The following is a 14,858-nucleotide window of genomic DNA, read 5'->3' as shown; positions in this document are numbered from 1 at the left end:
TGGACTGGCTGCTTGGAGGAAATATCGTATGATCTTTTGGAAAACAATTAGATCATGGAGGCAAAAACTTAACCCAGACCAAAGTGTTTTTCCTTTTCATTGTTCACCGCGGCTCATGTTACTTTTTATTGTGTGGCGGATAGCTTCATTTGTTGAAGATCACCCATGCGCCATCTGCTCCACATTATTTGCTGGAACTCTGTAAAAATAATAGAATCCCATAGTTAGATTGTTTGACATATTCCAGGTTGTTGACATGTAGCATTTCACTGTAGTGAAGGCAATGTGAAGATTTCTTTGACCCTCATTTTGCAGATGAGAAAACTAAAATGAAGAGAGTTTAGGTAAGTTTCTAATTTCCACACTCAGAATTGGCCCCAGCCCTGGACTGATTCATCACATACTTAAGTGCCCTGGGACCACAGCCTTCCGGTGACTGTGAGTCACCTTGCCCCCACAAGTACACTATAAAGTACTGGTGCCAGAGAATGAGAGACACAGACCTCTCTTTCAAGGCATTTTTTATTTTATCGAGATCTTACTTAATATTCATTCTTAAAATCTGTGTCTGCCTATAGTTTTTATTTTGTTACATTTTTTTATTACTTTATTTTTTTACAATTTATTCATTTTATATCTCAATGTAGCCCCCCCAACTCCTCCTGGTCCCACCCTTTCTTTCTCTTCCCTCATCCCTCTCCCCTAGTCTACTGAAAGGGGGAGTTCTCTTCCCCTGCCATCAGATTCTAGCTTATCAAGTCTCTTCAGGACTGCCTTTTAGATCCTCTTTCTCTGTGGCCTGGCAAGGCATCATTGCCCTGGTGAAGTGACCAAAAAGCAAGCACCCAAGTTATGCCAGAGGCAGCTCCTGCTCTCCTTACTAGGGAACTCACATGGAGACTGAGCTGCCTATTGGCTACATCTGAGCAGGATACCTAGATCTCTCCATTCATGGTCCTTGGTTGGTCATCAGTCTTTGCAGGATTCCCTGGGCTCAAACTTTTTAGCTTCGTTGGTCTCCTTGTGGAGCTCCTGTCTCTTTTTTGTCCTTCTATCCCCCAACCCTGACCCCCTTCTCCCATAAGAATCTCTGTACTCTGCTCAGACTTTGTCTCTGAGTCTCATTATCTGCTTCCACCCTGTTGGGTGGAGCCTTTCAGAGGACCCTCTATAGTAGGCTCCCATTCTGTTCTTTCTCTTCCACCACTTCTGGTATAATATAGGATAACCATACTAAAATGTGCCTGTAGTTTTAACAAGATTAACAAAACATACACCAACACGCACTCCATATTACCAGTTTATACCAGGGATTTTTTGGGGCTATGTGAAAATATAAATATTAACGTTTGAGAAAAAGAGAGAAAATTGACCTTGCAGAAATAAGGTTCTCTGTGACTGTTGCTTCGAAACTCAGAAGAACTAGCAATCATAAAAAGTTACATCTTATCTAGAAGACATATTTCTAGTTGGAAGTGTTAGACAAACTGTGACCCTTCCGTGGGGGTTGCTCACACATAGAAAGATACCATGCAAGCCAGCTGAATTTTCTCATAAAGATGCAGAGCATTAAAAACACACTTAAGATATTTTCTGAAAGTGGAAAATGCCCCAAGTTCTTATGTTTAAATTGCATGAGGTTTAGGAGTTACTGCGTCTTTCTCCTTTAAATTTTGATTTTTCATTTGGAGAATAGGAGATTAAGAAATACCAACACTGAAAAGATATTACATATTCTTAAATGTAAAATCAAGTAGGTAACAGCAATTCATAGGAAAAGTAGAAATAGGTCATTGAAGAAATCTGAGGGGTCTATGTGAGGAGAGCTTTTTCTAAGAATCTAACGCTGAGCTCATTGTTGACAAGAATTCCCCCAGTGTGTACTGACGTGGAAAGTAAGCTTGAGATCCTATTTTACTGACGTTATTTGAATCTCTCCATTTCTGCAGTCCTTGAAAAGAGTGAATTCAAAGATGAGCCTCTACTTTTCCGCTTTTTTGCCGATGAGGAAATGGAAGGATCAAATATGAAACACAGGCTTATGAAACACGACTTGAAGGTTGTGGAGAATGTCATAGCTAAGTCGCTGTTGGTAAGCTGCTGCGGCCCTAAGTTTCTCTCTGCTGCAGTGATTAGCAGGAGCTCAGAGCAACACATTAAAGCTTTCATTCTATTTCACTCTAATGAACTCCTGGTTCTTATCAATAATATTAGCATTTTATATTTCAGATTAAATCCAATGAAGGCAGCTACGGCTTTGGGCTGGAAGATAAAAATAAAGTTCCAATAATAAAGTCAGTGGAAAAGGGGTCTAATGCTGAGGTAATGTAAATTAACCTTTTGCTTAGAGTTTGTCATCATGCAATACAGTGCCAAACTGAATTCAGCCATTGTTGATGATGGTGTCCCTGAACAATCACGTGTCGAGGTTCTGTCATATAGTGTTGGATCTGTGGCAGCTGAACCTATGTCTCGGAGATGACTGGGGATGGGAGGAAGAGGTATTCCTGAGATCCACAGCTCCAAATGGCAGAGTTCCCAACTGGCATGTTCTGTGTCCTCAGGATCTTCCCAGTCATAAAGTCCATTCTGGAGCTCCTTGGGAGCAACAGAGGATGTGACAGTCATGTTATGTGTGTCAGATGAGCCTTCTGTTCAACGAAGGCAGTGTCTTCTGTCTTCTTCCTCCATCGTCTTGTGAATGAATATGGTTTCCATCAGTAAAGCAGGCACTTTGACTTTCTCATTGGATTAAAGATAACTGACACTTTCTCACATGTGTGTAAGCATTAGGACCTGCATTTGATAAAACCCACATTATTTTTTTAAAGTGTGGTGTGTGCACTTGTAATTCTTGGGAGATGGAGGCAGGTAAGTTCCTAAGGACACAGGACAGGTGTCCTAGGCACTTGGTGAACACAAGCCAATCAGGGACCTATCCCAGGAAATGAGGGACAAGGTGGATATCACTTGAAGAACAACAACCAGGATTGTCTTCTGGTTGCTGTATATGCAGACAGACAAACAGACGCGCACACACGCGCGCGCGAGCACACACACACACGCACACACACACACAAACTCTGTCTTCCTGTTTTTCTGTGACTTTCTCTTTCTCCCTTTCTCTGCCTCTGTATCCTTCTCCCTCTTTTTCTCCTTCCTTCCTCCCCTCCCTCCTTTCTTCTCTGTCCTCATGGAGCTCACTTTTCCAGTGCTGTACCACAACAATATAAATTTAAAGGCTCTTTACCCTTCTACCTAGCTTGCAAGATACACAACCCCTAAGCAAACACCTCAGTATTTAGGTCTTTAATAAAAATGTAAGAACTGCAGAAGTAGAACATACACAATTTTAAATCTAATTACTGAAGTTAGTAGTACTCTAATATGCTAATAGTAAAGGTCTTTTATTTCACCGTAAAGCCAAAGTGTGCGAACTGAAGTTTTCTATTCAGCACCCCGAGTGCAAATATCTTACCTCTGGCCCATTTGTACTCTGTTAGTGTGTCTGACCATCAAATGACCGTGGTTAATACTTCTCGAGGAGGTGGTGATCCTCCCAGGCATCTTCAGAGGCTGCCCTTAGAGCAGGGCTTCCTCTTCCTCTGCAACAGATAAGATACTGTCTCATCAGGTGGCTGTGGTCCAAACCAGCAGACAGTTTATGGGCAGTCTTCCTGGTTAAGGACATCTGTGCTCATTGAAGGGCGAACGCCAGCCTTGTCCTTTTTCAGCACGTTGCATTAGGGGTAACCGTGCCCTTGTTGGACTGCTCTTGCTCGGGTTCCCGGCTACTTCTTCCATTATTTTGTACTAAGCACACTCAGGCTGATGTAAGCTGGTGGTGATGGTTTATAGGTTCATGGGTTGAAATTTTCTGAGCTGAATAAATATATTTGTATACAGTGCATATGTATAAATATATATGAAGTACATATATTTATATTATATATAAACACATGGGTATGTTTCTATATATGTATATATGTATACATATACATATTAATATATACATATATTATAGAAAAACAGTAAAAATAATTAACCTGGAGTATGTAAGTTAAAGGATGAGGTTTATTTTATTTTATTTTATTTTTTTTAATTAAAAGGGCTGCTACTACACCAGCAAGAGAGAGGCAGAGATGGGTACAGTATTAAGGAAATCCATGCCCAGGGGTGGAGGACAGTTGATTTCAACAAAACTTTGCAATCTCATTTATAAATGATGTCACAGATTTTTATAATTGTTACTTCCTTCATAGTTCTGTTATACAAATTAGTATAAGGCTGTTGTAGATGTGTTCTCACGTCCAAATCTATACAAACTGCGCCTCCCTGGTTTAGTTTTGTGAAAACCTAAAGTATTTATTGAATTATCATTCTAATTATTCTTGCTACTTCTCCCACAGATGGCTGGCATGGAAGTTGGGAAGAAGATTTTTGCTATTAATGGTGACCTGGTTTTCCTGAGACCTTTCCATGAAGTCGATTGCTTCCTCAAATCATGCTTAAATAGCAGAAAGCCGCTGAGAGTCTTAGTGAGCACAAAGCCAAGAGAGTAAGTGCTGCAGTGATATGTGGATAAGTAAAATGGGAAAGCTGACTACCAGGTAGTTTTTTTTATTATTATTATTAGGCTCCACTGTTATAGAACATTTACGTCTCCCCAGCAGGATGAATACAGGTGTCTAGATGCTATGTCAGAATTACTGCTTGAAATTTGTATCATTAGCAAAAAAAAGCAACTTCTTTAATTTTAAGATGAATGAAGGATGTCACTGAAAACAATCAAGATTGTTTACTTTAACAATTTGGGAAAATGTTATAACCATAACCATAGCTGGCATCCTTACAGACTTTAAAATACTTTCATATGTAAAATATTATATAGTATACACACATTCAGGACTAACTGATGTGTAATGTATATACTTTTTTTTTTTTTTTGAGTCTAAGGGCAGTGTAATGGACTGGATTCTCCCCAGTACATCTGTTTGTGACAATGCTAAATAATTAATGGTCATGGATAGTTTCGCTCATAGTGTAATGCACTGAGTGGCCCGAAAGCATGTCTGACTTGTTAATACAGTTTCTTACAGAGAACCCTGGGCTAGAGGGCAGCAAAGAACCACAGCAGTTTCTTCTCTGTACATATAATTACAATCGATTTTTCCCTCTCTATCTAGCTTTGCCTAGGGTACGGGTACCTTAGTTGCCTTTCTCCTGACACGTTTAGGACATTTAAAAGGAATAAAATGGTTTAGGAAGGAACACAGAGATATTTGGAGCAATTCTTAGTGAGTGTAAGTATATGGCTTAGGGCTACCTGGTTTACCCCTAAAATAACTTATCTGCTTTAACAAACATTTCACTATCTGGAAGCATACAGAGCCAACGATGTCAGGACTGAACAGATGGGAGCAAATCTTCAGATATGAGAGTCTCAGGCTTGTGTGTTCCCGTCCTTCCCTAAGTGCTGCTGTGTAGCATCTAGAACCCGAGGCTCAAGCCTCTCCTGCACCACCTCCCTTCCACTTGTCATTTCCACGTACTCATTGGTGAGATGGCAGAAGGTTGCTCTGCCATAGACCTGTCAGGACACTGAGCACACCTTGGTGACGTGCTTGATGCTCACTGCAATAGCCTACCGTAGGAAGTTCTCACTGGTGTCGTTCTGTGCTGCCTTCAATATTTTTATAAATTTATTTCATTGCTTCTTTACTGTATCAAGAACATATTTTGCATTGTACTTAAAAAATAACTTTAAAAAATGACATAATTAAGCCAGTCAGTTGACTCAGCAGATAAAGGCACTTATTGCCAAACCCATGTTGTAGAAGGAAAGAACTGACTCCTGAAAATTGTCCTTTGTTCCACACACACACACACACACACACACACACACACACACACACTCGATAAATGAATAAATATTAAAAAGATTGCATACTTATATATTTCAGTGTACTTGAAATGTATCTACATTCCCTTAATATCCTCCCTGTGCTGAGTCTGATAGACCATGCACATATATTAAAGAATAATCTCTATTTAAGAGACGAATATACGGTAATAACAGCCACACAAATTTATGTACAGTAAGAATAGGGAGAAAGTATGGAGTAAGTACATTAATACATCTGGCAAGATATAAACAAGGTAGACTGGTGTTTGATGTGGGAAATCCTCTTGTAAGTCACAACATTTATTAATTGGCATATTAAGACCATTTTTATATGTTCTTTAGACAGTTATACTGGTTTCTATTGAGGAGAATGTCTTTAAATTTTTTTTTAATTTATATACTACCTTTCCATCCCAATTATAGCCCCCTCCCTTCTGTCCTCCTGGTCCCTCCCTTCCACCCTCTTTCCCCTATTCCCTTTCCCCTTGTCCTCAGAAAAAGGAACACCCCAGCAAGCCACCCAGCACATTAAGTCCCATCAGGTCTGAGCTTCTCCTCATCCACTGAGGCCAGGCAAGGCAGCCCTGTCAGGGTGAAGTGATCAAAAACAAGCAAGAGAGTCCATATCATAGACAGCACCCTCTCCACTTACTAGGGAACCCACATGAAGATCAAACTGCCTGTTGGTTACATATGTGCAGGGGGCTAGGTCCAGTCCATGCATTTTCTTTGGTTGGTGCTTCCTTTTCTGTAAGCCCCCATGGGTCTAGGTTAGTTGACTATGTTGGTCCTATTGTGACATTCTTGTCCCCTCCCTCACCTTCTACCCTCACCCTGCCCACTCTTCCATGGACACCCCAAGCTCTGCCTAATGTGAGTCTCAGTGTCTGAGTGGACCAGCTGCTGGGTGGGGCCTCAGAGGACAGTTAAGTTAGGCCCCTCTCTGTGGAGGAGAATGTTTTGTAAAGTAAAATTCTCATAAATCCAAACTCGAGTATATGCTTGTGCACTGGGGGCTGTGTCCTGGCATCCCAAGCCAGTCTTCAGGCTAAATGCTGGTAGAAACTCTCAAAAACCCACTGTGGGGAGCAGACATGTGCTCAGAGACACTGACGTACGCCATGGCAAGTAAGAACAGTTATGGTCATCTTATTAGAGTTGATACCACAAAAATACTTCCATTCTTCATAGTTCCATTTGAAAAATGAGCATCTAAAACACATAGATTTCTAGTTTTCCCTTCATCCTGTGTTTCTTATATGTAAAGAGTTAGAATTATTTTGAAAGCCTTGACACATTCCAGGTATTTATAATGATCTATTTATTATGTGTTCACTGACATCTGCGTGCCTAATAACGCTGAACTCATTATTTTTCTTGTCACTCTGTGGCAAAAAGCTGACATAAGCAATTCAAGGGAGGAAGGGTTTATTTTAGCTGATGGTTTCCAAGGATTCAGTTGATGGTTGCTTGGCTCCACATGCTAGGGCAGCACATGATGGCAGCGGGAGTGTGCAGTGAAAAAAGAAAAATTTCCATCTGATTGGACACTGAAACCAGCAAAATGGACAGGCGGGAGACATTCAGGAGAAAATACAACACTGAACAATACACCTTCAAGACCTGGCCCGCTGTTCAGGGGCCACTTTCTACTTTTCATCACTTCCCTACAATTTCAGAATATTATGAGTTCATCAAGGCCTCGCACCATCAAGTAGCCCGGAACTCCAAGGATCCACTGACTTCCCATTTTCCGTCGAGTCCCCAGGGCATGGTTCTGTTGAGGACATTTCACATTCAACCATAACAAAGGCATTTCCAATCTTCTGCAGTACCTTATGATTTCTGTGATCTTTTCTGTAAATTGACTTGAGTATAACGAAGACAGGGTTTTCTTCCAAGTGAATTTTTAGCTATCACAGGACTGGGAACGTCTCAGAAAACTCATGAAGTAAAGTAGCTCCAGCAGGCTATTTGTGCCACGGGACAGAGAGATTACTGCAACATTCTCCAGACTGAGTGATTATTTCTCACTTATGTAAAGAGGAATGGGAGGTGGGGTAGAGGAAGGGACATCTCCATTCTTTCCACTGAAATTATTTTGTCTTAAACAGCAGTGACTTGCGCCTCCCTCAGGCTTCTAAAGTTTCCTTGGGGGTGGTCATCTTCGGGTCAGGCTCAGAGAGCATGAGGCCCCAGGAGGGACTGCGTGGAAGTTTTGGTTGGGTTACTCATATTTTCTTAAATTAGCTTTGGTAATTTAAGTAGTATCCTGTTTGGAGAGACAAAAATATGAGAAGCAAATACAACAGAATTTTCTTTGATTCCAGCTGTGTTTTACACTTGATAACATCAAGGAATTTCTCCAAAGGGCTTTGCAGTAGCTAATTTCTACCAGAAATAGAACACTTCCCTTGATATTAAGATTTTTTTTTTTGCAATAGCAATGTGGTTTTCCCATTGGAAAAAACATGATCTCCAACGATCAGGTTTTTATTAGAGTTTAATCATGTTTCATTAGAGGAATTCTAATTTTTCCCCTTACATGGATTTCATGGTGTGCACACATTTGGATTTAAAAAATGTACGGTAGTCCTCCTGAAGAGTGGAAGTCAGTCTCACATGGCAGAATTGTTGGATGGGCAGGCCTTCCCCAGAATGGGCTGAGAGGCTGCAGAGAATTACGGATAACCTGACAGCAATTAAGCCTCCACACTTGGAAGCTGAGAGCTAGTTCAGGCCAAGTGAATTTCTGTTCATTGTATACAGAAGCAGGCTGCCAATTTATTTCATCCTCACTAGCCCAGCTATTCACTCTCCCCTTTCCTTCTAGTTAGCTTTACTTTTAGTGAAATGACAAGTCTCTTTTACAGATATAATAACCATTTGCTGTTCAAATGAAATATATACAGTCCTGTACACCAGAAAATATTTAATTAAGAATAGGGAATGTACTGGTTCTCTGACCCCTGTCATTCATATATGCAAATTATGCTATGATATATAACCTCTTTTATAATAGCACTTTCAGACTTCCACTAGGCAGGAAATTTGCATTTTTATCTTTGAGTGCTTGCCTGGGTTACATTGGAGGCTGCAGTTACAGGCACAGCCCTCAGGCCTAAATGCAGCTGTTGCTTTCTAGAGTGTTCCAGGTACAGGGTCTTCCTTGCGCCGCCTCCAACAGATGTGCCTGTCTTCAGACTGTCTAGTGTGTCCTTGAAGGGCGACTGGTATTTCATTTCATAATTAACTCATCCTTTGAAGGCCGCTGTTGATACTTGGGCATGAAGGGCTGCCCGTCAAAATTGACTGCACTGTAATCATTTTGTTTTGCTCTCTACTGCAGCGGGTGATATTCATCTTCATACGACAGTGACAGTGTTCCTTCCTCTGTAGAGGTCTCTGCCACCTAGGCTTGCTGTCTGATTTCTGGCTTCCTGTCTGATTTCTGGCTTCCTTCCATGGAATGTCTCCAATGCCGGTGACAAACTGCACATCCCTCCCTGCTCTGCCATGACAAGGGTCTCATGTTCCCCTTCTCTTCTAACTCATTTTTGTGCGGTTTCATTGCTTCTCTTGCTCAGGGTTTCCCTCTTGATGTAGTATGCTTCCAAACACTTACTACTCAGATGCTAATGTTAATCATATGCTTGGATGTTTCCCACGAGATGTTGCAGAACTCTGTCCTCTGTAACTTGTCCTTCATTGGTGTCCTTTGATGATGTTTCCAACAGGTAGAAATGTATTAACTGTACGTTTTGTTTATATTTCTCATTTATGATGTAATTTCACAAGATACCCACTTTCTGTTTGTAATAGTAAGCCAGTGAGGGCATGCTGCTTTTTGTCTTGAGCATTTAACTCGCGTAGCATTATTCAGGGCAGTGTGCCACTTGTAATGACTACTCTGGGGTATAAGCTGAGACACCAGAGGAGAGGAAACCTCAACTTAGCAACTGCCTCCATCAAATTGATCTGTGGGCATGTCTGGGGCATTCTCTTGACTGCTAATTGATGGAGGATGGCCCAGGTGAGTTGTGCCACCCCTGGATAGGTGGGTCTTTGATAGGAAAGTAGAAGAAGGTGGGCAGAAGAAGGAAATAAGCCTCTGAGCAGCCTTGTTCCATGGTCTCTGCTTCAGTTGTTGCCACAGCCTTCTTCATAGCTTCCCTTGGTGATTGACAGTAATCTGTAAGGTGGAATAAATGCCGCCATAACCTGCTTTTGGCCATGTTTTTTTTTATTCCGGCAACAGAAACTGACTAGGATAGAAATTGAATCGCTTTAATCCCTATCAGCATACTGCAAAATAAGTTTTAACAGTGATTGCCTCCAGCAGTTTCTGTGGCATTCTTTTTGCAACTGAGAACTTAAGGAACTTGTTCAACCCCAAGTTTCCTGAGCTACAAAGTAGCCAAATAACGACTCATTGTCCCCATTGTCTGTTCTTTCCCAGAGGTGCATCTATGTATGATTTCTTCAGAGTGGTCACTGTATGGCATCTCTGTTATGTACATTGTGTTGGGGAATGGCCAGCATTATCTCCCAGGGTTTCTTACTCAGTGGCATTCTCCGGGTAGACCCTCTCTAGCTTTCCACTTCTCTCTGGTCTTGAGCCTAGCATCAGTCTCCCATCTTAGGCTCCTGTAATATAAGAATTCATCCAGGAAACCGTTATAGATCAGGCAGTGAAAGGTACAGTTTGAACAAGCGAGGAAGCAAGACTACACTATCTCAGAGAGCAGCCTGAGCTGAGCAACCACAGTTCTGGCTTCCACCTGCTATCCCCTCTACTGTTCTTCCCCCGAAGGCGGAACTTCAAACAATGGTGAGAACCTTCCTCAGAAGCCTCTTTCACACAAAATTTTATTTGATCTAAGGAGATGAAGAAGATGCAAGAATATGCATAAGAGATTTTGGTGCCCAGGAGGTTGAAAAGTCTAGTAGGGGAAAGGTCAATAGCACTGCTCATGCTCCCTCATGAGGAAGTCTGGGCAGTTGTTTGAGCTGACCTAGCTGGAGTGGCCTCTGCCACCTATTGTTCTTTGCATCCTGTTTTGGGGGCCTGTGCTGGGGAGCCCATCTTGGAGTCTACCACCACCATTATATTTACATCCTGTTGGGTGGCACGAGCTGTCTCAGCTGGAGGAACCACTAGCACCTATTTTATCTTATGCTCCATTCTTGGGGAGAGTGCCGTTGGTGAGTTCCTCCCATCACTAAACTCTTGCCTGACATCTCCGGATGTATGCACTGCTACAGTGAGCAAAGGTGTGGATGACTATTGTCAGAACCAGCTGTGGGTTTACATTTGTCTGACCTTATTTTCTGGTTCCTTTTAGGACAGTCAAGATCTCAGATTCTGCGGATGGGCTTGGGTTCCAGATCAGAGGCTTCGGCCCTTCTGTTGTGCATGCAGTGGGAAGAGGTGAGACATCTGCCCTTGCTTGGGTGGACTTCTTTCTCACATGCTTTGCCTCTTGCCTGTTCAACTGAAACATGTTGTCACAGGGCAAGGAAGTGTCACAGCGCTTGGAACTGTCTCCTTTCACTCTAGTAACTCACTGAAAGTACATTCTGGAAACAGTACATTCAAAAGCAAAACCTCAAGAATTCAATCCCTGTGTCTTTGCTCAGATCTGCCTTTCCGGCACTCAGGAAAGCCAAAGCAGCATGGTTCAAATCTGCAGCCAGCTCGGGTGAGAGTAAGACCATTCTCCAAACACACGAGAGAGCTGGAGAGATTGCTCAGGAGGCGATGTACTTGCCCGCAAGCCTGAGATTGTGAGTTAAGATCACTAAGACTCACATTAAAGACAAAATGCCAGGAGGAGCCTTGTGTGTCAGCAATTATCTGTAATCCCAGCTCTGGGGAACCCCTGTGCTTTCTGGCTGTCTTACACAGCCTGATGACAAATTCTAGGCTCAGAGAGAGACTTGGCTCAAAAACTGAGGTACAGTGTTCTAGGAAGGACACCTGGTACCAATCTCTGCTCTCCACATGTGCATACATATGTACATACCACACACACACACACACTACATACCACACAAACATTCACTCACACACATTCTCACTCATACACACATAACTCTCACACCCACATACACATGAAGTCATTCACAAAACCCGTTAATAAATAAATAGCACCCCCAAAATCCTTTAGCATATTTATTTTTATTTTTTACAATTCTTAGAACACATTTTATTGGTGACTTGCCACAAGATGTAAATTTTGCCCCCAAAGCCTCACCTCTGATCTATTATGATGGCAAAACTGCAATGTGTACTTATATTCCTTCATTCTATTTATTTATTTGTTTGTTTGTTTATTTATTTATTTATTACAGTTCATTCACTTTGTATTCAGCTATAGCCCCCTCCCTCATCTCCTCCCAATCCCACCCTCCCTCCCTCTTCTCCTCCTGTTCCCCTTTCCTAGTCCACTGGTAGGGGAGGTCCTCCTCCCCTTCCATCTGACACTAGTTTATCAGGTATCTTCAGAACTGGCTGCCTGGTCTTCCTCTGTGGCCTGGCAAGGCTGCTCCCCCCTCAGGGGGTGGTAGTCAAAGAGCCAACCCCTGAGTTCATGTCAGAGACAGGCCCTGTTCCCCTTACAAGGGCTTTGGTATATTATTATCATTACAAATTTAATTGAAGAATGACAACCACAGTCATGATTTTTTTTGTACACTTTGGTTTAAATTAATGATGATTTTAAGGTTATATATTTATATTTTTCTTAGCAGCAAATATATTTTAGGGTTTTGGGCAGTAATTTAAAAATGTGAGTTTTCAGGCTTTGTAGAATCCTGTAAGCTTGATATCCTGGTGCTATATATTTTATTCAACTTTTTTTTCTTTGAGTCCTCAGTAAATCTCATCATGAAATTCATTCTAAATCAAATCATTTCAGTGCCTAAAAGCCTGTTTTTATTTTACTTTACTTCTTTGAAAGGCAAATGAGAAATAAAAAGCTCTTGTGGTATGTATTTTCATTCCATTCTGACACCAGGAACATTTTGAAAGGGCGTTTCTATCAAAACCATATAATATTATAAAATTAACTAGTATGCATATAATTAAAAAAGAAACCTTCCTTCAGAAAGAGTATCTTTCCACTTAGGATTCCACAATGGATGGATAAACATTTGAAGCCTTTCTGACAGCTCTTTCAATACTGTAGAACAAATGTATAAGGTGACATAACCCATCCCTTCTGCTTTCACTAGCCCGGAACAGAAGTTTGCCTCGTGCCTGGGGATAGTCACCCCAAACCTGAATGTGTGGCGCTGTGGCCCCCATCGCCGAGTGGGTGGCCACTGTGTTCATGCTTTTTTTTTTTTAAATGGGGGCCCCTGCTGTCTTTCCTTCCCAATTTTATTTTAATCCAGTGGTGGTTCATTGTCAAATTATGCCACAAGAAAGGGTCACCGTGGTCATTCTTGCTAGCATTGCTGCTTCCAGGCCACTAGAGTTCAGCCTTGGATTAATCTAGGCACCTTCAGCTCTTTCAACAGCTGGGGTGGGGGGAAGAAAAAAGAAAAAAAGAAACAACACAACACAATCAGCTCAGCAGTCTGGCGGAGTGATGGACCCTGTGCTTCCTGGAGGCTGTCTCTGTCCTGCTGAGGCCTTCATGTCTCTTCACAGGATCCAGCTCTTCTGGTTCTTTCTCCTTCTCACCCTTGCCTCCTGACTCCCAAGATGCACTTCTTTCTTACCTCACAGGCACCCAGGCTCTAAGACATGTGCCCTTCAGCACCCTCCAAGTACAATAAAGTTCAGACTCCAGAGCCTCCCCAACAGGCAGCTAAGATTCCTGGAGAGGGGCTCGCTCTCAGTCAGTCTCATTTTCACCCACTGTAACAATTCTTAGCTCACACTCTCCCCAACCAACCCCAAGCTTGCACACAAAATTGTATGTCCAGATGGCTAATGATTTTCCGACTTAGAGCATTGCTCTCTGCTGAAGTGTCCCTTCTTGCCTAAGGCTCAGTTCAGTTTAGGAAAACCATTTCTAAGGATGAGCCTTAAGAGAGGACTGAACAGAGAAAAAAAAGGTTGTTTTTGTTGTTGTTTTTTGTTTGTTTTCTCTTTTGATGAGACAGGGTTTCTCTGTGTAGCCTTGGCTGTCCTGGACTCACTTTATAGACCAGGCTGGCCTAAGACTCACAGAGATGTGCCTACATCTGCTTTTCCAAGTGCTGGGATTACAGGCATGTGCCACTGTGCCTGGCAAAAATGTGTATTCTTAAATATAAAAGTTTAAAAATTTGTTTGTGATTCTTTTATGAGTGAATTGCTTGCAATAGAAATCTTTTCCACTATATGGTAACTTTTATGGACATTGGTTATATATATACACACACATATATATATGTGTGTGTGTATATGTAACACACACATATATATATGTGTGTGTGTATTGTAAAAATTCATTAACAATCTTTGTTCATGTTGATTTTGCTCAGACTTAAGAAAATCTTAAGTCTACAGTTAGGCCATGCCATGCTCATATGAACATAGATACATTTACATTGGTACAGATTTATGTGCCTGTGCACAAAAAGTGACTGGACGATTGATGACTGTTTAATTCCATTGTTCACAGTTCTCTGGTTCCCAAATTCTCATTTATCTTCCAGCAACCAGTCATAATTGCTAATTGACTTGATTTTTTTTTTTCCGTACAAATTTCTTTTTAGGACTAGAGAGATGATTCAGTTGAAGTGCTTGCACTGTTTGTTGGACCTGAGTTCGAATCTCCAGCACCCACATTTAAAAACAAAAACAAAAAACAAGCAAACAACAACAACAACAAAACTAGTTCACACCTAGAAGTCTAGCACTGGAGAGACAGAAATAGGATAGTTCCGGGAGCTTGCTAGACAGCCAGTCTAGCTAAGAATTTAATTTCAGAGTGGGTGGGAAAGCCCCATTCCAAAA

The 14,858-nt window shown here is 41.6% G+C and overlaps 1 protein-coding gene across 2 annotated transcripts in view; it reads left to right on the top strand.

The window, feature by feature from the left end:
* The window catches only part of Prex2 (phosphatidylinositol-3,4,5-trisphosphate dependent Rac exchange factor 2), a 276,972-nt gene that overhangs the window by 125,317 nt on the left and 136,797 nt on the right, over positions 1-14,858 (top strand). For both annotated transcript variants that reach the window (XM_060385865.1, XM_021653961.2), the window contains 4 exons: positions 1,950-2,092; positions 2,230-2,322; positions 4,410-4,558; positions 11,251-11,336. In XM_060385865.1, coding sequence (XP_060241848.1) covers positions 1,950-2,092; positions 2,230-2,322; positions 4,410-4,558; positions 11,251-11,336 — 471 coding nt within the window. The remainder of the gene's footprint in view (positions 1-1,949; positions 2,093-2,229; positions 2,323-4,409; positions 4,559-11,250; positions 11,337-14,858) is intronic.

The sequence above is a fragment of the Meriones unguiculatus genome, chromosome 6 (genome assembly GCF_030254825.1).
Source record: "Meriones unguiculatus strain TT.TT164.6M chromosome 6, Bangor_MerUng_6.1, whole genome shotgun sequence".
Lineage (NCBI taxonomy): Eukaryota > Metazoa > Chordata > Mammalia > Rodentia > Muridae > Meriones > Meriones unguiculatus.
This window is presented reverse-complemented; position numbering and strand designations above follow the sequence as displayed.